This window comes from Pistacia vera, unplaced genomic scaffold (genome assembly GCF_008641045.1).
Source record: "Pistacia vera cultivar Batoury unplaced genomic scaffold, PisVer_v2 Contig327, whole genome shotgun sequence".
Lineage (NCBI taxonomy): Eukaryota > Viridiplantae > Streptophyta > Magnoliopsida > Sapindales > Anacardiaceae > Pistacia > Pistacia vera.
This window is the reverse complement of record NW_022196143.1, coordinates 33,768-56,704: the sequence shown is the minus strand read 5'-3', so window position 1 is coordinate 56,704 and position 22,937 is coordinate 33,768. Positions and strand designations below refer to the sequence as shown.

Here is a 22,937-nt window from a genome sequence, read left to right as displayed (position 1 = left end):
GAAGACTTACTTTCTCTCAATAAAATATAAATCATACACTATTGACCATTTCAGAGCTTAAAAAAAAATAAAGAATTTGAATAGTTTTTATGAAGAAACCATCTGAAAAAGGCTTACCCTTTGAAATAAATGAACAAGGAAGATTAGGTGAAGTTCTTGGTGGTTTCTTTTAATTCAAATTCAAATAAACTCAACCCCGAAACTTCAACAGTTGACGATTTATAGAAGAAAATTATTTGCCTTATTGATATTAAATAACATAAAAATGCTATGCACCTTACTTTTCTAGGATAGCAAACAGTCAACATTGGTTTTTCTCTGGACAGTCAGAGAACATGAAAATACACAGAAAGAGAATCTTTAGAATGAAGCTCTAATGGAGGACAAGAAAGCTCTCGTAATTGCTGCTTCAACAGTCATTGCCCTCATCTTAGTTATCATTATTGCTCGTGTCTCACTCAAACTTTCCAAAGTTTTCTTCCTAATTGCAGGGGCAGATATCGCAGTGATCCTTTTTGTTTTCGCCTATTTAATAATCAGAAGGCGTTACGATCGCAGAAGAAAGTTGTTGGAGACACAACTGAGCTCAGCAGGCAGAGAGCTTCGGATAGAATATAGCTTCCTTAGAAGAGTTGCAGGAGTTCCCATAAAGTACAGATTCAAGGAACTTGAAGAAGCAACCGACAATTTCCAATCGTTTTTAGGCAAAGGAGCATCAGCTTCTGTTTTCCAAGGCATACTAAATGATGGTACTGCTGTTGCTGTGAAGAGGATCGACGGCGAGGAACACGGCGAAAAAGAATTCAAATCAGAAGTTTCAGCCATTGCTAGTGTGCAACATGTAAATCTTGTACGCCTTCTTGGTTTCTGTATTGTTCCTGGAGGGCCTCGACACCTTGTTTATGAGTTCATTCCGAATGGTTCACTTGATAATTGGATCTTCCCTGGAAGAAGAAGAAGTGGGAATTCCCGAGGGGGTTGCTTGTCGTGGGATTTAAGGTATAGAGTTGCCATTGATGTGGCCAAGGCACTTTCTTATCTTCATCATGATTGCAGGTCAAGGATATTACATCTTGACGTCAAGCCAGAAAACATACTTATCGATGAGAATTATCGAGCAATTGTGTCAGACTTTGGTCTATCAAAGTTAATGAGAAGAGATGAAAGCAGAGTTGTTACAACAGTCCGGGGCACAAGAGGTTATTTAGCCCCAGAGTGGCTGTTGGAGCGTGGAATTTCGGAAAAATCTGATATTTATAGTTATGGGATGGTTCTTTTAGAAATGATAGGAGGGCGAAGAAATGTTTGCCTGATTGAACAAGGCAATGACAAGTCCAAAAGGAAATGGCAATACTTTCCGAAAATTGTAAAGGAGAAAATAAAAGAAGGGAAGCTTATGGAAGTTGTTGACAATAGACTGATTGAAAATGGACTGAAAATTGATGAGAGGCAGGTAAAGAGATTGATTTATGTAGCTTTTTGGTGCATACAGGAGAGGGCTAGGCTGAGGCCTAGTATGGCTCGGGTAGTGGAAATGCTCGAAGGGCGTGTAACAGTAGATGAGCCACCGGAGACCGAAATGGTTATTGTTGATTTGTTATCAATTGATGAAGAAGATCAACCTGATGGTGGTGACCATGGCAAGAAAAAGATTGCATCATTGTCTCCTGAAGTTGATACAACTCTTCCCACTACATCAACATGCTCTTACGCCATGTCAGTTCTCTCCGGAAGGTAGCTTTAAGAATGTTGCTTGACTTTGGTTCTCTTTTTGGTAATCTGTAATTTCTTTTTGAGGTTTACATCGATATTTTACTAAATTTTTTTCTTGACAAAAGTTTATGGAAATATGAAGATTATAGAATACAAGATCTTTGAATAGGTCTAATGTCACTTTGTCAATCCTATATTTGTTAAAACAAAGCTAAATAGCTTTCCTGTAAAAAATTATTGATTCATTTCCCTGTACAGTAACTCTAGAGTTGCTCACTGGAAACATGAGAAAAAAACTGAATGGGAATAGTGAAAAAGGAAAGCTGACCCCAAAAATATAACACAAAGCAGCAGTTTCACAAAATCAAGTAAATAGAAAGTTGAAAAGAGTAATGAGCTTTTCTGCTAGCAGCATCAGACTATGGAACAGTTGGCAAAACAAAGGTGTGCAGTGCAGGATGTGTACAAAATGATGATCCAACAACCAAATAGTCTAATAATATTGGCTATATTGAGTACTTTAACTTGATTTGAGAGGGTATATTTCTATTTAATGGACCAAAATTAAAGTCAACTCTTTCCCCATCTTGTTCTTATGTAAATACGCGTATACAGAAACACCACAAACTGAAACACAGTTTTCATATATTCTTTAGTCCCAAAACAAAAATTACACAAATCTAATCAATTTTGGGTTCATACTACCAATTAAAATGTAACATTTTTTGTTTTCAAAAAATGATAATGATAATTATAAATTTTAAATTATAATATAATTACGTATTAGAAAAATTGTTGAATTTAATTTAATTATTCTTAATTATTTAATGTTAACCTCTTTTGTAAGATAGCTTATAAAACAAATTGGGATTGGAAGACTCTTTCCATCTTTTGACTTGACATCATATCTTATCTTATTGAAATTGATATACCATACATTCATTTTTTTTTTTTTATTCTAATGTATATAATTATTAAATTATCCATCTTTATTTAGTGAAGTTGTTAATACAAAAGTCTGTATCAACCAAAGAATTCCAATCGACCTTGGCAGGATCAGAATGGATGTGCACGTGATTATGGATAATCAGCGATAGACAAATATTGAATGCAATAAAGTAAATGACAATGAAAAATTTTAAAGTGGTTCGACAAGGTAAATTCTTGAGCCTACGTCCACTGTGTTTCATATTTGCTGTGAGAGCTTACAATGAGAATTTTGTGGGAATGTCGTAACCCCTTTTTCATCATTTTGGGGGGTTTATATACAAGCTTTGTACAAAGGAAAGAGCGAAAAATAAATAGATTACAATTGCTCTGAACTACAATTCCGATATTCTCGCAATTGGACGTTGTAATTGCGCAAAGATTGTTGTTGATCTAGTTATTCCCGCAATATATGAGATTTGAAGTTATCTGAAAATTGATTGAATGATTATTCGAGTTGTTCGTGACTAACTTGTGTTGGATCGAGTTATATGTTGACGAACTTATGTTAGGTCGGACAACAGGTGAAGTCGGACTGATTTTGGGTCGAGCTACATCCTCGCAATAGCCCGAGCTTGGTGGAAAAATCACACACAACAGAAGTATTTTCTCAATTAATTTTTTAAATTTTTTCTTAACATTAGTGTTTAACATAGTTGAGATAAAGAGAGTTTATAATTTATAAATATTACAATTTCCACAACATTTGATATATAAATATAACTAATTAATTACCTTATTTTCCGTTACTTTTAGAAAAAAATATATTATATGATTTGTCAATGTAATATCAAATATGTGATATGGACTGGACATAAATAAATATGAAATTTATTTTTTATAAAATAAGACGATTATAAACAACTTATACGCATTGATCAACATTCAACGGTCGACAATAATCAGACATAAATATTAGTAACATCGTAAAACGACAAAAAACAAAACAGAAGAAAAACAAGGATTATCAGACCAAAAGTTTGGGGACCGAGCTAGAGCAAAGCCAGACAGCTCGTCTTTCCTTGGAGTTATCATATCGAACCTTACCCTTCTGGTAATCTCTTTAAACCCTAAAACCTATTTTCTCCTTAATTTTGATCTCATTACTAAATATTTCCACTTTGTTATCCTCTGTTTCAACATCAAATTCTTTCTTGGAGGTTGCCTTTTGTTAATTATAATGGTTATTGTCTTCTATTAATTATATTACTGCCCCCTTTTTTTGGGTCTAATTATGGTTCTTATATTTTTGTGGTGTTATTATAAATTATTGGTTTCATTTTGATATTAACAATGTTTGAATACTAAACCTTTTCTTTAGCTCATTTATGATAATGTTGTTTGTGAGAAACATCGTCAAATTGATAAGAGTGCTACATTGAATTAATTCATTTACTTCAGGGGGTAATTATTAATCTGGGTCCTAATCTATTTCAGGATTCGATCTCTTCTTACTGATAATTTTTGAGGGTTAACATGAGCTTTACTGGCCCTTCCATGAGTTCCGGTTAGTTTATTTTTTTTGCTCCATCAGTTACTGTTTGGCAAAGTTGATGGTTACTATGAAAGTTCTTTTATAATCTTCAGCATTTTTTATTAATGAATTTTATTACAACACCTTTTAAGGGGGTAAAACTGTTAGAAGAGCTCTTGAGTTTGGAAGGACCTATGTGATCAGGCCCAAAGGTAAACACCAAGCTACTGTGGTTTGGCTTCATGGTCTTGGTGACAATGGTTCGAGGTATTGTCTAATTTTCATTGCTGTCTTCTCTCCAGTAATTCTTTATATATATTTAAGATCAATTATTTTGTTAGTTATGCATGCTCGCTTTGCAAAACTTTTGCAAAACAAATGTAGGTTTCATGTGTATGAAAATGTATATAGGTATCTATCTGTATATGAAAATGTAAGTTTCATTTATGCTTTGATCCTATTTGCAGCTGGTCACAGCTCTTGGAGACTCTTCCTCTTCCAAATGTAAGAGTGATCGCATCCTGATTCTTTGGGAGCACTTGCATTAACGAAACTATCCTTTTTCCAATTTATTTGGAAGAGGTGTTCTGATTTCATTGAGAAGTTCGTAACTTGTTGTGACTGTAATTGTATGATGCAGATTAAATGGATTTGTCCTACTGCCCCTACTCAACCAATGACTATATTTGGTGGCTTTCCATCCACTGCTTGTAAGAATAGTTGCCTGATTTGTAATATATTCTTTTAAATGAAAAATCACATAATACTCATGTTGCTGTCTATCAAAGTTGTACAATATTATCCCTAAGCACCTTGAAAAATGAAAGAAAAAATAATTACAATATAAACTATAACAAGACTCCACTCTCTCATCTTTGTTAACAATCTGTTGAAAATGAAGATTCAGTTTTGGATGTTAGAAATGAAAATCTTGCTTCAACATAATCTTCTGTTTGAGACCTTAATTACTTTTACCTGAAACGCTTATGTGATTAAATCAGGGTTTGATGTGGGAGATCTTTCGGAAGATGGTCCCGATGATCTAGAGGGTTTAGATGCTGCAGCCTTGCATGTTGCAAATTTGTTGTCAACTGAGCCTGCTGACAGTAAGTTTCTTCTTTCAGATCTTTGGTATGTGATGATGCTATACATTTGGCAATGCTTCATCAGTTTGGAAAGTTATTCTTTTAGATGTTTATGTCGTTGATGTTTTCAAGCATTTTGATTGTTGGAGTGTGTTGATGCTTGATTTTGACACCAACAACTCGCTAAGAGAGTCTTAGAAATTACACTTGGTTGCCTTGACACATGGAGAGCTCTCATTCATCCTTATCTTAAAATGAGATAAGGTTGGTATAAAATATCTTTGAGGCAGTATGGGCTTGACAGCTAGTACACTTTGTTTTTTAGGCACTTGTTGAGCTGATATCAGTGTGACTTTTTAGGCACAACAGAGTGATATGAGAAAATTAATATCATGCCACAGCTGCTTAACTGTTTACCTTCTTCAAGATGCCAAATATTCAGTTTAATTGCTTATGTTATCTTAGCTATCTAATACAGAGTGAGAGCATATCATCTAGAGCTGTTCTGAGCTAGACTTTTGTAACATAGAAAGCATTGCAGTGTCAGTCTGTGTCATTTATTAGGAGCACAATTTGCCACACTATGTTCCAATCTGTAAGTCAAAAGGATTGTGCTTTTATACATTCATGCAAACTTAAATATCATTATCAGGTTACTGTAGAGTTAATTTATGGACTTCTGCTTCTCAAATTACATCATGAACTAATAGGATATTTGATGATTCAAATGGGCATAGCACCATTGCATTGTGTCGCACGGATAAGTTCAACTAAAGAGGCTTGTTTTGCATGTGAGACAAGTATTTTGCATTGCTTTTGTGTAATGGATCTATTTCTCCTTATGATCACTAATAGTGGTTACACCAGGTTTTTATATGAATGTACACTTAGAGGTGAACTTACTTTTTCAAATGCAACGGGGAGAACAATGGATTAATTTCCAACCCATGCAATGTACTAATTACTCCTAAGTTTTAATCTTGAAAATGCCAACTTTGCTCTTGTTCTAGTTCTAATATTATCATAATATTTTCTCTCATAGTTAAACTTGGTATTGGAGGCTTCAGTATGGGTGCAGCAACCTCACTATACTCTGCAACCTGCTTCGCTCAGGGAAAATATACAAATGGCAATACATACCCTGCCAACTTAAGTGCAGTTGTGGGACTAAGTGGCTGGCTTCCTTGTTCAAAGTTTGTCTTCATATATTTACCTCAACTTGATACTTTCTAGGCATATTTCCATTTCTTATGGTGCCTAATTTATGTGCTTTTCCAGGACTTTGAATAGCAAATTAAGAGGAGATAATGAAGCTGCAAGACGTGCTTCATCTTTGCCCATTTTGCTTTGTCATGGCAAAGGTCGTCCTAACTATCTCACATAGGAACATGCTGGTTTTTTTTTGTCGTGAAATTTATATTCAATTGAAAGGTTTTATGTTATATCATTGGCTTTAGGGTATACTTTCTTTTTTCTATGAGTAACAAATTGTGATTATGAGTAGAATATAAGCTTAGATGATCATAAACTGACCATTCACCACTTTCATTATTTATCTTCTGTTTTTGTTGCTGCTTATTGGAATATGTTTATGCCAGTGTCAATATATGGTCATTGGGAGGCTTAAAATCTTTAATGCTGGTCAAAGCTAATCTTTTGTGGCCATATAATCCTCTCATTTTGCATATCATTTTAGTCCCTTGCTAGTTAATGTCTTTTGTGTAGTTTTATTCATGATTCTTGTTTCATTGACAAAAACGGCTCTCATCAAACTTCAGCTATTAGAGCTGCCCGTAGGATGGACAATGTGTAATTCAGCAGCATAATGCCATCTTCATGTTTTTTTTAACAATAGAAGTCACATAAAAGGCAGCGCACTTATTATTTCATAATACATTCACATTGTTTTTGTAATGGAAGAACAAGAATGATTTTACTACTTTATATATCTTCTTCCTGTTATTTGCTTGTCAAGAAGATGGTCAATGGTTGCCATCCGTTGCTCTAGATGTTCAATCACCAGTTCATGGTCTCGTATTCAACCCTAATTGAAGATTTGCCCTAGTTTCAGCACTGGCATTGTAGTTATTGGTGACATAAGTTGCAGGTCTTAACAAATTGATTTGGCATGGTTGGTTGCAGGTGATGACGTGGTTCAATATAAATTTGGTGAAAAGTCCTCACTATCCTTGAATTCAAATGGGTTTCGGGATGTGACATTCAAATCTTACAATGGGTATGTAACACCAGTAAGACTTCTTTGTTTGGTTTTGATAACTTATTATTGTAAAATTCTGATTCCTTTTCCTTTGCTTGACTGTCAGGCTTGGCCACTACACAATCCCTGAAGAGATGGATGAGGTTTGTGCTTGGCTAACATCTAAATTGGGACTTGAGGGGAGCTCTTCATAACGTGACAACTGCAAATCTTGATTTCATAAAATTGAAGAGGAAGGAGAAAATTGTTGATGGTTTCAAGGATAAAAATTTAGTAGCTCAAAATGGTTCTGGTTGTGGTATACATGCTATAGCGAACTTGGTCCATGCATTTCCCTTATTTAGTCCTGGCGTATTTCATATTGTTTTAACTGTTGGATCTACAAGAAACCTTATTGGTAAATCTTTAAGAGGTGTGTAGTTTGGGTCATCAACTTGCTTGTCATGAAGTCTGGACGGTTATTGCTAATATGCTATGTTTTTAACTTGTCTTTTTTTTCATTTCCATGCAACTGGCTGTGACTTGCTGATTCTTTTTTTATTTGCCTTGCAAACTTCTTTGGATCAGCGTGATCGGGAAGAAATAAATAAAATGAAATTTGGGACTTATAACAACTATAGGGACTACATTTGCTCTTGAAATTTTCATATTTCTGTTTTCTTGCCACCTTTTTCAGTAATCAGGAGAATGACAGATTATGGTTGCAACTGGAGCATAGCTATTTATCTTGTGCATTCATCAGGAATATACTATCTTATTACATAAGTGGCAACTTGCTTTTGCCTACCATTGCCAAAAAAATGTACAATATTAAAGGACGATATTGAGTTTGAATTTCGCAACTGCCAGACTACATATGATTAAGAATAAGTGTGATAAAAACCTGGACCATATGTAATAGTTCATCTCAAAAGCCCATGCCTCAGTAAAAACTAGGCCCTAAAATCAAATTCCAACTCTCCTATATTTGTATGAATTTTATGTTACTGGCTTGAGCCTTGAAGAGTTGATACGTAATACGTTGGAGGCCTAAGTTCATAGTTCATATAAACCATCAAGAATATAAGAGGGAGCTCGAGGTTTATCACTTACATGATGAGGACTGCCATCAATTACCAGTAAAGTTTACAGTTGCTTATAAATATATAGAGTAAACGCCATTTTCCCACCCAAGGTTTGGCGAATCTACAGTTCCCGCCCCTGGTTTCATAAATTGCAATTTCCACCCTTAAATTAATACTGTTACTTTTCTCTCAAAATAACCCTCATATCTCAAATTTCTCTCAAATAACCCCCAGAAGAGATCCCGGCCAAGCCAAAAATCTGGCCTAATTTTGACACCATTGGACCTCATTGACACCACCATCAACATCCCCTTATCCTCCTCACCAAAATGCTTAACTTTTCCACTCGATTGCGCCTCGACGAGGTGCAAGAATTTGGCTGGAAATGGGTGACAAAACGCGAAAACCAAAGGAAGAGGCGATGACGATCGATGAGCAATTGCAGTCGGGATGTTGGGGCTTTGGTGGGAGGAAGCCGACAATGCTATTGGTGGTCTTGGGGGTGGTTTTCGATGCCAGGACCTGCCGGAATTTGGATGAAACGTCGATTGACACTAAAAGTGACGACCGACGATTGGAGGGTTCAATCAAGCGAGGAGGTTAGGGGTTTTGATGTGAGGGTTGAGGGGACTGTAATTGTGGTGTCGGGAGGGGTCGATTGTGCAGGTAACAGGTCGGAATGGCCTGAAATCACTGGTTGGGTGAATTTGAGAAGTGAATGGTTATTTTAAAATTTTCTGGTGGCGTGAATTTGAGAAGTAAAGGGTCATTTCAAAATTTTCATCTTTGAGATGACCATTTTACCCTTTTAATTGTTAGATTAAACAATTTTCTATTAATTTAAGGGTGAGAATCTGTAATTTATGAAACCGAGGGTGGAAACTTGCAGATTCACCAAACCTTAGGTGGGAAAATGTCGTTTACTCTAAATATATATGCAAAATTTCCCTAAGATTCAAACTTGTTCATGCAAACTAATTTGGAGCAAACTCTATATCCTTCAGGTGCCCTGATAAGCAATGTAATATTTTTGGAAGAGCTTCTCTGGGTATCACGGTCCCCCTAGAAACTACATGCAATTTGAACATTTCATAAGTTTGGGAAAATGGCTATGCCTTCAAATCATGAACTATATCAAACATTTGAACAGTTGTTGAGATATTGTTTCTACTTCAAAGAAGCTCATACAAAACACTAGTACAAAAAATCAATTACAACAAGCTATTTTCTAGTTCCAAATTCTTCACCCCAACAAACCAAAGAAGAGAATGGGGAAAGAGAAGAAAAATGATTGAAAAAATGAGTAATTTGGAAAAAAATCAACATCCAGCAAGCAATCACGCGTGCTACCAATGGTTAATGATCTCCTGTAACTTTACCTCCAAAAATGGGATGCAGGCCATTCCAAGCAAGTATCTACTTAAGATGAGAACAATCGGTCCAAAGGCCAAATTTTTTCCCCTGAAAGCAACCACAGTTCACTTCTCCCTTTCTTTAACAAAAGCCACTTCCCCACTGCCAGCTGGTGGTGACAACAAGAGTTTCTCTCCGTCATCATCAATTTCAATTGACTCACGAGGAGTGGCTGTTGACAGTGATTCAGTACCATCTTCTTTAGGAAAGAATAGAGAAAAAGGCAAAACCATATGTTGCAAATATTAGAACCAGTTAAAAGTAACAAGTGAACTAAACATTAAGTTGAACAATATTCAGAAGAAAAATAATTCATGATATAGAATATTTACCCGTACACTCGTGGTACTCAGGTAGCTGCTTAACAGAAGTAGCTTGAAGGCTTTCAGGAAGAAGACAACCGCACAAAGCACCTGAAATATGGAACACGTGATGCATTCTATTAAATTTTCAGATTGTTCAGCTTTTAGGGTGTCAAAGAAATTGTGTAACTATTTATGGAAAAGAAAAGTAAACTTCAAATTCTTAAAACTAAAGGCTATATCTTTTGAAATCTAGGAAAGGACAGATCAAAGACCATAATTTGAAACCTAATGTATTCTGATGAATATATCTTTAATTGGGCATATTATAACACAATTTGGCGGTCGGTAACTCCTTTGGCTGAGCCTCAGGGGCAGCTACTCACCCCACATATTCCTTGGGTTTAAGGCCAATACATCATCCAAAGTTGTTATTAGTTGCAAGTTGCAATGTGTTACAGGAATTGGAAGATCAATAAACAGGAAGAACTTTTTGTACCTATCCGGGCCAGCCGATTTACCCACCCAGGGATATGTTTGCCTGTCAATCTCCATGCGATTTCATCAGTAAAATGGTTGCAATTCTTGGAAATGAGATTATAAGTATCTCCATGGTACTCAGAAGCTGCAGACTCAATAAACGTCCGGAATTCAGAGGAAGGCATATTTAAGCGACCCAATGGGATGGAAGATCGGTAAATAAATCCAGGGCAGCTCCTTGGTTCTACTTCAAAAACTCCGCTAACTGGGAAATCATGTGCTCCAAAACCATACTCCTTACCATGAACTGTTCACACAATAAATTCAGATGTTCTAGTTAGTTGAACTCTGAAAAGGCAATAAGAAACAATATGTATTGAACAAAAATTCAAATATAATGAGTTCTTTCATTTTTGGACTAGTTGTAGATCTACATGAATTTATTGATCAGGAAACTCTCTGGTAATGATGAACATTCACTATATGGACTTCTACGGATCAGGATGAAATAGTTCATCAAGTCACTCTCTCTCCAATTCAAGCAAATATCAGGTTTCTAATTAATATTGTTTTCGTGAATCTTAAACATTTATCAGCATATCACTTTCTCCCCAATTCCCATTATATGTTCCACACTTCTACCAGCCTTCCTCTAGGGCACACATCAACCATGAACCAATTTATTCAATTCCATTATACAAGTCCAAGGATCACAACTTATTCCCAACTATTTTGAGTATATAAAATACTTAAAGTTGCATGAGACAAGTTTAAATCCAGTGTCTGAGGCTCTAATCAGTAGACAATTCAAATACTTAGTTTTGTCCCTGTTGAAGTACAAACAACATTACCTATTCTGCACTAAGCAATAGCACTAAACCTGGAACCAAAAGCTCATTGTTTAGACCAAATATTTTCAAGTGCAACTGACTCATTTTGCTTGTATGAAGCATAACAAATTTTACACTGTCTTCAAGATTGAAGATTTTTAGGCACTAATGGATTAAAACTTCTTTCTCTTTGTTAAAATAAAGTCCAAGGGTAGTTACAGTATAAAAAATAGTTTAACATCATATGATCCATCCATCAAACATTCCCTTTTTTTGCCCTTTTTTCTGAAAAAAATAAGAAGAGAAGGCTAATGAACTGTAAACATTGAGAAGCACGTCTATCATACATGCAAAAAATTAAAATCAATCTGCAACAAGAACCCCATAAAGTTGACGTCTGAATTACAAACCTGAATTCAAATTTTGACTCTTTAATCAAGCAAAAGAAAAAAAAAAAAAAACCTTTGCCCCATAAGATCTAAGCAAATATCAAAAATCCCAAAATTAGTAAGCTGTAAAAAATTAAAGGAGAAAAAGATTGAAAGACAAATTCAACAACGTGAATACCACATAGAGATACCCAAATAAAGCAAAAAGAAGCAAACCTTCAATGCCGGAGTGAAAAATCCCGAAACCAAACCAATAGGTATAATTATTGACAGGGGTGAGATCGTAAACATTTAAAACCACCTGGGTGTCACTGTTGTCACAATTATCATGTTCTAAGCTGGAATTGGAGATGCTGGCTGATCCCATTTCCTCATAAAACTATTCTTCACACTAACTCCACAAAGAAATAAAACTTCTAAGCCCGCAACTACAAATCTCTTCTTCTCGGTCTCAGAGATGCGTCTCCATTCTCCGAGCAGTTGGACAGTCACAGGAAAGGTTTGGGACTTTTGAGGAATGAAGGAAAAAGAAAGTTAGCTCTCTCTTTTTCTTTACCATCTTTTCCTTTTTCTTTTTTCGTTTTTCCTTTTTCTTTTAAAGATATATATTTAAAAAAAATGAAAATGGGTAAATAGAGTATAGCTAAGGACGGTGGATATCATTTGTATATTGTGTACCAAATAATGGTGCGTACCAAATAATGGCTCCTTTTAATAAGTGACAATTTAAACCCAAAAGCTAATAGACTAAGAAAAAATTAACGACACAAAATAACATTCGTTAATTAATATTCAGAATAAAAGAAGTTGTAATCCAAATTCAAGATAAAAATAAAATTTCAAAATTTCTTAACACAATGATTCAAGAGAAAGAAAAGTTGGGACCAAAAAGTCATAACACCAAAGATTGGGGATTACAAGAAACGCACTCAACGTGGCATGTGCTTTTAAAATTTTTAAATTGGCCTGCGTTTGATTCAGTAAGATCACATGTGTATAATGTGTAATCTTCTTATCTTATTTTCAAAACCAATGCGGCGGTTTTTTATCTGCACATGGTCAAAGTCTAGTCCGTTGATTCCCAGCAAATGCAAGAGCTTTGTATTAATTTGAATATTACATTACTGCGATCCGTTCGATATCATTTATTTATCCAGCTGGGACCTTAACAGTTCACAATGTTACTTCTTACTCTTTAATGGACATATTAAGGAAAACCAATTATTGGTAAAGCAAATAGGACTTCCGAGGGTATTTGTTTTAGGGGGCGTTTGGTTGACGGTAATATCGGATTATTGGGATAATGTCATCTGATATTACTTGATTATCACGTTTGGTTGTCAAGTAATATAAGATTTCGGTAATCTTCAAATACTAATAGTAACTACTATTTATAATATTGGAGGTAATCTGATTACCTCCATTTTCTTAGGTATTCTGAGATTACCATGGTTATCTTTTTTTGTTACAATTTTATCCCTTATTAATGAAAATTTTGGACAATAATGCCCTCATTTTAAAATAAATTTACATTAATATCCTATTTCAATTTTACCCTTATTTAACTAAAATTTTGGACAATAATGTCCTTGAATTTAAAACAATTTACAAACCACTGCCACTCAGCCACCACCACCACTGCCACCCAGCCACCACCGCCTACAGCGGCCAACCACCACAGACCGCCTCGGAAAACTCGCCGGAGTCCCTAAAAAAGAACGAGTTTCGGTGGGAGGCTCCGGGAGTCATCGTTATGGCCGTTTTCGGCCATATTGATGGCCGAAAACGGCCATATCAGGCCAGATTGATAACGGCCAGATCCCTGGCCATTATCGGCCAGATCTCGCCCAGATCTGGCCTGATATGGCCGTTTTCGGCCATCAATATGGCCAGCAACGGCCATATCAAAGCCTCTTGGTCACGGTGAGTTGCTGATGGGGACTTTCGGAGACTTCCGGCAGTGGTCTGCGGTGGCGGCAGGAGGCGGGGGTGATTTCTTAATAAATTAGAGTTTTATATAAGCAGGGGTGTTTTAACTAAATCTGAAATATTGGGGGTTAAAAGAAATTATTCAAAAATTAATAATAAAAATAGTATTATATTAATATTTGTAAAGGGGACAATTTAGTAATTTAAATAACATACCCACCAATTTATTCCCCATAACCAACCATATTAATATAACATACCCACTAACTAACCAAACACATTTTCTTAAAGATTCCCAGTAATCTTTCAAGGTAATCTATCTTTCCAGTAATCCAACATTCCCAGTAATCTAACATTCCTGAACCAAACGCCCCTTATTATTTTGGATAGGATTTTTGAAAAAGTAAGAGTTGGGTGGTTATTACGAGATAGGATTTGAAAATTAATAAAAACACACCATTGTAATAAAACATTGAAAATTAACAAAAATACTCAACCCACCCATTAAATACCAGCAGCCGGCCACCATCATTGGAAGGTGGCTGGAGTCGCCGTATTGGCACACAACCGACAGGGTCTGGTCGGTCGTGTGCCTATATAACATTTTCTAGCTAGATCCACTGTGGATCTAGCTAGAAAAGGCCAGATCTATAGCTAGATCTAGTTGTTGACGGCCAGATCTGGCCGCGTTTGGTCGTCAACGATGGCCATATCTTAGCTGCCGTTGACGATTAGCTACGACCAAAGATCTGGCTGTCAACGGCCAGATCCATGGTGAATTTGACCGAAAAAGGTTAGATTGACGCACTACTAACTAGATGCAACCAGTAATGCACCATTATACCAGATTCCGACCACCTGCCGACGATGGTGGTCGAAATCTGACAAATGTGAGTGGGTGGAAGTTTTTTTATCAATTTTTGAACTTTTTTTTTTTTGTTTAGTTAAATTAACAAACCTAAAGGGTTTAAAAATAATTAAATAAAATAGAATAAAATTTTCAAAATAGGAAAACAAATGTGTATTTTGAATAGGATAAGGATATGATAGTACAAAAATCCTTCATCCCATTGAAAATAGTCCTACATCATTATTCCTTAATTACACCTTAGCTGTTGCCAGAGTAATATGAAGAAGACGTTTGGTAAGGAATGTTGGATTACTGGAATTTTATATTACCTTCAAGATTATTGGGAATCTTTAAAAAAATGTGTTTGATTAGTTGGTGAGTATGTTATATTAATATGTTTGGTTAAGGGGAATAAATTGGTATGTATGTTATTTAAATTATTAAATTGCCCTCTTTTTAAATATTAATATAATATATTTTTATTATTAATTTTTGAATAATTCTTTTAACCCCCAATATTTCAGATTTAGCTAAAATACCTCCGCTTTATAAAACTTTAATTTATGACAAAATCACCCTCACCCCCTATTGCCACTAGGCATGGCAATGTTTCCCGGAATTTCGGGGATTTGCCCTGTCCCATATGGGGCAGGGAAGCCTCGGTTTTTTTGGGGATCAGGGTGGGGGGCGTTTTAATCCCCGTCCACGGGGATGGGGCGGGGGTGGGTGATGCCTTTCCTCGACCCCACCCCGCCCCACCCCGCCTCATATATAATATATAAAATTATATATAGATACTTTTCACTAGTATCTATATATTTCACTTAATTACACAATTATCCTACCTATATAAACCTATATTTTCCCAATTTCCCTCACCCTAAACAATTGAACAAGAACAAACCCTAACCTATTTTTATGTATAATTAATTATGTTTAAACGATTAATTTAAGTGTTTGTTATGTGGACGAAAATTAACTATTGTGTTTGGTAATGTTCAAATTAATTTATGATTATGAAAAATTAACGGAGTGGGGACGGGCCTTCAACATTCCCCTTTGAAACCGAAAAGGGGAATTCCTGTCATCCCCGTAATAGGGATGGGGCAGGGGTAGGGAGTGATTTTGAGGGCGAGGATGGGTACGGTGAATGAGATCCCCGTCCCGCCCCGCCCCATTGCCATGCCTAGCCGCCACTTGCTGCCACCGCCGGAAGTCTTCGAAAGTCACCGTGAGTAGCTCCCCGTGACCACGAGGCTCTGATATGGTCGTTTCTGGCCATATTGGTGGCCGAAAACAGCCATAACAAGTCAAATCTTGCTAGAAATGGCCAGATCGATAGGTCTAAACATTAACAGTAGGCCATATCGGGGCCTCCCAATCACGATAGGTTGCTCACGACGACTCCAAGTGACTTCCAATGACTTCCCGCGACAGCCGACAGTGGTTTGGCTGGCAACAGGCAGCAACAGGTGGGTGGGGGTGATGCCTTAGGTAAGCTGAAATTTGTTTTGATTTCAAGGGTAATTTTGTCCAAAAAAATAATTAAATAAGGTGAAATGGTAAAAGCAAGATTCATATAAATAAATTTAAAAATAAAGACATTATTATCTAAAATTTTATTAATAAAGAATAGAATTATAAAAAAAAGCCTAAATAACCTTACAATACTTGAGAAAATAAAGGTAATGAGATTACCTCCGATATTATCAACAATAACCACTATTGGTATTTGAAGATTACTGGAATCTTATATTACTTAACAAACCAAATATGATAATCAAGTAATATAAGATGACTTAACCCCAATAATCCTACGTACCCCCCAACCAAACCCCCTGAACTAGCAACAACCTTCCAAATTGGCCACTAATTTGAACGGCACAAATTAATAAATTTTTATTTAACAAATTCAAGGACAATTCCGACAGAAGCAGCACCAACAAATGCCAAGTAAAAGAAAAGAGCTGCTTCAGACAAAAAGATATGTAGATTAATTAAAAGTCCATTTAAATTACATTTTGACAAATCTCCGATAAGTATCCATCAACTCCAACAAAGTCTGTTCCACAGGATGTGGAATAGACCAAACCTCGAGCATTACTTCCATTCTTCTTCCATTGTGCTCCACCTGAAACACAACACAAGCAGTCAACTCCCGTTTCTCACACTTGATTGCCATCATCAGCAAAATAATGGAAAAAAAAAAAGCACCAGAAAGTTGCATCATTTCTTACAGTGGAAACTTCCAAACAAAAAGAATCATACAGATGCAGCAAAGGATATGCCATTAAGGCTGGTTGTCTGGAGTTGTTTGCCGCCTTAAGCGCTCACTGCGCCTAAGTGGAACTGATCCACCATCTGAAGAGTCATTATCGTCGTCTCTGGAAGAAGATCCTGTTTCCCCATCATAGCTCTCCCCCCAAAGTCGGGTAGATCTCCTCCTAATACTCAGGTGTGCTCTGGCTCTTGAAGTACTGGACCAGCTACTTCTCCTTGGATTAGACCCAGGTCTAAAGACTCTAATGAGAAAAAATACAGTAAGCCAACCCCCATCATCAATTGGCAAAATACTACTATCAGCCCCCTCCTCTCCAAACGAAGATTGAAGTGTGCTGAGCAAGTCCCCAAGGTCTCTCTGGCGCTCCAATCTTCTCCAATTATGCTGCCGCTCTGGGTCAGCTTCTGATGGCCGCACAAGGGGATGTTCCAGCCTAGCATGCTTTCTGAGATCTGTGTAGGTGCCACTGAAATTGCATGTCTCACAGGAACAAGACCTTGTCTTTGCATTCATAAACCGACGAGCATCTTCCACAACTATCCAGTCTTTAATATGGCCACGGCAAAGTGGGCACACTATCTTTGGCGGCGCCTTCTTCTCACAAGACACAGAATGTGGCGTTGAGGAACCTTCCTCACTTCTTTCTTCTTGCAAATCAGTAACTGCTACTTCTGAAGTAACAATTGAGACTGAGTTTGTGGGTTGGGTTTCTTCTTGATGTGGTATCACTGATGAGGTTTCAGCAAATGACTTCCGGAACTGATCAAGACAGTTGGAGTGGCGGTAGCTTGTGTCACACATGTAGGGCCGGCACCCCTTCTCATGGGAAGAACATAAGAGAAGAACTGCATTATGAGGATGTTCCATACAAACAGGGCACCTCGCATCTTCCCATTCCTTCAAATTTTCCTCAGTTTCGGAAGGGATTTTAGCAGAAGATCTCTGAGCATGACTAGAGCTGCATGGATAAGGAGATGTCTTGCATCTATCAAAAGAGACAGAACGATCTCTTCTCTCCTTTGGCATGTTGAAGTCTCTATTATATCAACACAAACTCTAAAGTCCAGTGCCTCCAGAAAGGCAGCAACTGAATAAATCAAAACACAAAAGATCTCACCAAAATGTAATAAATGCATGCTTTATGTATTAAAAATTCATCAAAAGAAAGGCCTACAAGTCTAATAAAAGAAAAGAATTGGCACACGAAAGTATATCAAACACAGAGAATCAAGGCTTAGAGAATTACAGTGTTTACAGAAAGAAATAGATATATGAATATACTATGCAAGAACATGTGTGAATTAGTAAGAACTCTCAAATTCCCATCAGTATCATAAAAATGTACACAGATTACATAATTTAAGGAAAAACAATGACTCCATAGAGCAGAAATATTATCTTAAATAGGATAAAATGGATAAGTGATACTAAGATTCTTCACCCTGTGCTATAGACATAAATATCAATACCCTTGCTACATCTCCTCAGCATTCTCCCAGGCATACTTCCTAGGAAATAATATTAATGAAAAAGGGTGGATATCAACATAAAATCCGAAAGGCATTAGCAGAAAGGGAGGGAGGGAGAAAAGCACCAGCAAGTCATGTTACCAAGATTTAAGACCATTGAATAGCTGGTGAGTCCCAAGTACAGGCATGATCTGTATGGCAACAATTACATATCACATTATTAAAACAGCATTTGATCATTTTTGTCATATTAAGAGCAACAATGACATAACCCAAGAATTGCAGTCACTCATCCATGAAGACCACCACCATTTCAATCTTCTATCTCAATCAAAGGAATGATTACAATTAGAAGTAATCTGCCAAAAGAAACTACACAACTTAACATGTCTTAAAGCCCAACCACTTGAAAGTTGGCCAAACAAAATCCTTTTCTGGGGAGCAAAATCTTCAGCTAAAACCATAAAACAACAATATATTGTCTCACAACCAAGTTCACATCCTTTTGGTCTTCCATTTAAAATCAACACATGGATAGCCATCGCCATTGTCACATCATTAAAACTCCAATATCAAGAAATTGATAACTTATTCCGTCCCCAAATTGTTTGCTCTTCCCATTAACAAAACTCATTAGCAAGTAATACCTATACCGAAATTATTTCCAAAATAACTTCTATGAATAATAGAACAGATAACTCAAGTATAATCTGATGACTATAACATCAACACCAGCAGCAACCTAGATGATATAGAATAACAGTAAAACTCAACAGCTCATAATTGCCAATACAATACAGGAATTAAAATCACAGCTAACAACTTTGAATATACAATAAAAGTAACCATAGCAACTATTGGAAACATTAAATTATCGCAAACGAAGATCAAACTTCACAAATCCAACTTTTTTAAAGTAAGCTAACAGCCACCAATTTCTCACCTCGAATCCAAAATTAATAGCAAAAACACATAATCCCAAAGTCCACATGGCCAGAAATCAAAATACATGGAACGAATCCAATAAAAAGTCAAGAACCAGTTCAATCTAAGGATTGAATTAAATATACATCAATCGACAAGATCCGGCCAAAACCAGACCCCGAAACGGGTCAAAAGTTGAGAAAAGATACAAATCATAATAATTCGATTTAGATCATTACCAGAAACTTTGAAACGTCCGATAGAATAATTTATGATTCAGATTAAACAGATTTGAAGGCCTAGAAGTGACTAATTAGAAAGATTTTCGAAGAGAGAGAAAGATTTTCGAAGAGAGAGAAGGAGATAGAGCAGCTCATTTAGGGTTCCTTACTCCTTACCTAAAGCGAGAAACTAGAAAGAAAGAGAAAATGTTGATTAAGGAAAATATAGGGCGTCTCGTCTCGATGGGAGCTGACGTGGCAGACTCGGCTTCTTTAATGTATTTTTATTTTTAAATTTTGAATTGAATTGAATTGTTTTTTTTTTTTTTTTTTTTTTAAGTCGGCGCAGTTTTGTAATTTCAGCGCCTTGCTAGTTGCTACTTACCCAGCTGGCCCCACCTAAGTCTTACTGGATAGACGAATTAATTATAAACTAAGACGGTGCGTTTTGCTGGAAATTTCTAAATATACGAAGTCTGAGAGCGTCAACCGTCAGGCGTCAACTGCCAAGATAAACTGAAGTCGGTTTGTATGCACTGAAATTGTTCGAAGAAAAGTGGGAGAGAGTGAAAGTGTGACGATGATACCAAAATCACTGCAGGTGTTGGGCACAAGTGCTACAATAATCTTTGGTGGATTTGTCACCCTCAATTTCGCTTCAACGATTACACTAGGTGCGCTTCGTGCTGTCACTGAAGCGAAACGGGTAAAAACTAAATGAGAACCATCGTGTCTTGCTCTTAATGTCACTACTTCGTTCCTGTTTGAGTTGTTCATTGTTATATGTTGATGAGATTGGTTTTTGCGGCTTTACATTTTGTAGAAAAAGGTCGCGGCGCCTTGTGGGTCTTGTAAAGGGAAAGGATTTTATAAATGTAAGTTATGCAAAGGAAATGCAACTATAAAGTGGTCGCCTTTGTATGACCCTATTTTTATCAACCCTTGTCTTTGTCCTACATGTGATGGTAACAGGTTAGTCGTTTTGTTCTTCTTTTTTTTTATGTTTTCGATGCTTGGTTTCTGAAAACATTTTCAGTTTGCCAAAACTATACCCACTTTTTGTGAGGTTTTCTTTTTTCCTTTCCATGGTGTGTTCTTGTTTCTGGAAAGCAACTTTTCTTCCAACTATAGTTTCGTTTCTGAGAGAAGTTAGGAAAATAAAGGATATGCGGAGCAGCTACCTCCCACAAAATAACATTTTAGTCATCTCTTTCCTTTTCATTGTAGTTTATGAAGTATAGTTGTTAATGTAAGATACTCTTGTGATTAGGTTCTTTCTTGTTGTGTGGTAATTTTATTAAATGAGATTCACATCAGAAATTAGTTGTTCTACATTGTATTTTCGTTTTCATTAAGTTCTCCAATTAATATAAGGATGAGAAAATAATGTCATTAGGCATGAGTCCCATGAGTAAGTGTAATTCCAATGAAAAAATGTGATAAAAGATTTTAACTAATGTTTGGAATACTGGATGTCAGCATGCTTTTTTCACTAATAAAAGCCGAGTGATAAATTAGTGATTAGTTATGTTTTGCTTCTTTAATCTTTATGGAGATGCTTGACTGTTGATTTGATGATTTCTCCATATATTTCATATTACAGGGTGCAGCGCTGTCTGAACTGTCTGGGGAAGGGCTTCTATTGACTTGGAGAGGCTGAACGCATAATACTGGTCTTCTGTTTTCTATATTTCATTTTATAAATTGTGAAACATATATTGTTCTGCCAAAGCAAAGAAAAACATGGTTAGTTGGTGCACCAACTGAAAGCTTCGTTAATAAATTATAGTTATTGGTTGAAATCTTAGATTTTTTCCCATTTGTACATTTGAAACTGTTATGTGATTGACAGAGCCGGATACCATTTGAGATTTCTCAATTTGTCATGTTTCTGTCAAGCATACACACTAACTACATCTGTCATTGTTGGTCGTGGAGGATCCACTGCACTGTATTGGTATTGGATACACGGGGTGCCAGGTAGCGGTTCAGTGTATCCCAGATCCCGCTAACCTGAAGACTCTTCTTTATCAAATCCCATTCATAAAGAGGTATCAGTCCTGAACATTTTACCCAAAGATCTCTCCACATAGATAGATAGGTGAAAGTCTTGGACAATAATTAGAAATATTGCACTCATATATTTTAAAAGGATTAAAGAGTCATGACTTCAATGCAGAAAGCATCAGATTGTCTGGCATTGTTTCTATTTATTCACCATGTTTCCTATTGTACCAAAATCATGGATTTTGGAATTCTTACTACCATACAACAACCATTACCAGATTCCAGGAATGATTTTTAATCAGTTCTTCTAACAATGTAGTCAAAATATATAGACCCTCTTTCTTCTTGTAAGGTGCATTGTTTCGTTTTTAATATGTGCGAGCAAATAAAACTAACAAATGGAGAGTAATATATATATATATATATATATATATATAACATTTTCTCTTGTAATTACTCATTGATATCTGTGTTCTCTTTGTCATAGATGCAACAATCTGTCTTTTAAGTTGTTGGTAACACTGTGCTGTACGCAGTGCTGGAGACATTATGACCATAGGAGATTGAGTTGTTCATTCTTTAAACAGAAGATTCCAGTAACAAATAAATTAAAGTAGGCGTATGCAAATTTCCAACGGCTCTCATATTTTTCCACGATTCCACATCCTGAAGTAGAGGAGAAGCCATGAATGCAGCATTATCAAGTGCAAAATCATGTGATGTGGATGGAGTTGATTAGTTGAAGTCAAGTAAAGCTTGAACGTGAAAGATAAGCCATCGCCATCAAAATTGTGTGATTTCCGTGTTAGGCCGCCACTCACCTTGTGATTTCGGTAGATTCCATAAATAAAGGTGTTCTAAGGTATGAGAATCATGCAATTATTATTTTATTTTATTGTCATAATCTGATAATCAGTTGAACGATACAGATACAATGTACCATTACTCCACTGAAATTAATTAATCTAAATTAATGTGAGATGTTGAAAATTCTTGTAAATGAATGGGTGACGATATTTTCTACGTTTAGCACTTTTTGATGCCAATACAACTTCTTTATTTAAATCTTAATATAAGTATACATATATTGTAGGCCTAGTGAATCTTATTGACTTTGCTTGAGCCATACTATAGTGTCCCAGCTCAACTGTTGCCTTTATTCAAATTTTTTTTTTTTTTTTTTTTTTTATGATTAAGATATCCTGTTTGTACACACCTTAACTAAATTACATATTTGTGATGATTATTATTAACTTTTTGATCATTTGAGATATCCAATGATATAACGTTATTTTAACCAT

The 22,937-nt window shown here is 36.1% G+C and overlaps 5 protein-coding genes across 9 annotated transcripts; 3 read left to right on the top strand and 2 right to left on the bottom strand.

Moving 5' to 3' along the window:
• Positions 1-300: 300 nt before the first annotated feature.
• Positions 301-1,743, top strand: LOC116137469 (probable receptor-like protein kinase At5g20050). The gene has a single exon (XM_031423164.1). It carries the CDS (start codon positions 377-379, stop codon positions 1,736-1,738), a length of 1,362 nt encoding a protein of 453 aa, XP_031279024.1. The 5' UTR covers positions 301-376; the 3' UTR covers positions 1,739-1,743.
• A 2,426-nt stretch (positions 1,744-4,169) lies between these two features.
• Positions 4,170-7,919, top strand: LOC116137464 (acyl-protein thioesterase 2-like). Its single transcript, XM_031423156.1, has 9 exons — positions 4,170-4,207; positions 4,327-4,441; positions 4,642-4,678; positions 4,815-4,884; positions 5,176-5,280; positions 6,302-6,452; positions 6,538-6,620; positions 7,402-7,495; positions 7,584-7,919. Exons 1-9 carry the CDS (start codon positions 4,177-4,179, stop codon positions 7,669-7,671), a joined length of 774 nt encoding a protein of 257 aa, XP_031279016.1. The 5' UTR covers positions 4,170-4,176; the 3' UTR covers positions 7,672-7,919.
• Positions 7,920-9,623: 1,704 nt separating this feature from the next.
• Positions 9,624-12,412, bottom strand: LOC116137465 (deSI-like protein At4g17486). 2 transcript variants are annotated; one of them, XM_031423158.1, is made up of 4 exons: positions 12,172-12,412; positions 10,756-11,043; positions 10,287-10,367; positions 9,624-10,150 (listed from the first exon to the last, which is right to left on the bottom strand). In XM_031423158.1, exons 1-4 carry the CDS (start codon positions 12,320-12,322, stop codon positions 10,020-10,022), a joined length of 651 nt encoding a protein of 216 aa, XP_031279018.1. In that variant the 5' UTR covers positions 12,323-12,412; the 3' UTR covers positions 9,624-10,019. The 2 variants fall into 2 exon arrangements, with proteins under 2 accessions (XP_031279018.1, XP_031279017.1); XM_031423157.1 differs by having other exon boundaries at positions 9,626-10,153.
• A 4,184-nt stretch (positions 12,413-16,596) lies between these two features.
• Positions 16,597-19,834, bottom strand: LOC116137466. Of its 4 annotated transcripts, none has more exons than XM_031423161.1 (4): positions 19,648-19,834; positions 18,610-18,675; positions 16,972-18,102; positions 16,597-16,865 (listed from the first exon to the last, which is right to left on the bottom strand). In XM_031423161.1, exon 3 carries the CDS (start codon positions 18,039-18,041, stop codon positions 17,025-17,027), a length of 1,017 nt encoding a protein of 338 aa, XP_031279021.1. In that variant the 5' UTR covers positions 18,042-18,102; positions 18,610-18,675; positions 19,648-19,834; the 3' UTR covers positions 16,597-16,865; positions 16,972-17,024. The 4 variants fall into 4 exon arrangements, with proteins under 4 accessions (XP_031279021.1, XP_031279020.1, XP_031279019.1 ...); XM_031423160.1 differs by having other exon boundaries at positions 18,626-18,675; XM_031423159.1 differs by lacking the exon at positions 18,610-18,675.
• Positions 19,835-20,114: 280 nt separating this feature from the next.
• LOC116137463 lies at positions 20,115-21,275 on the top strand. Its single transcript, XM_031423154.1, has 3 exons — positions 20,115-20,335; positions 20,453-20,601; positions 21,233-21,275. Exons 1-3 carry the CDS (start codon positions 20,210-20,212, stop codon positions 21,273-21,275), a joined length of 318 nt encoding a protein of 105 aa, XP_031279014.1. The 5' UTR covers positions 20,115-20,209.
• Positions 21,276-22,937: the final 1,662 nt, after the last annotated feature.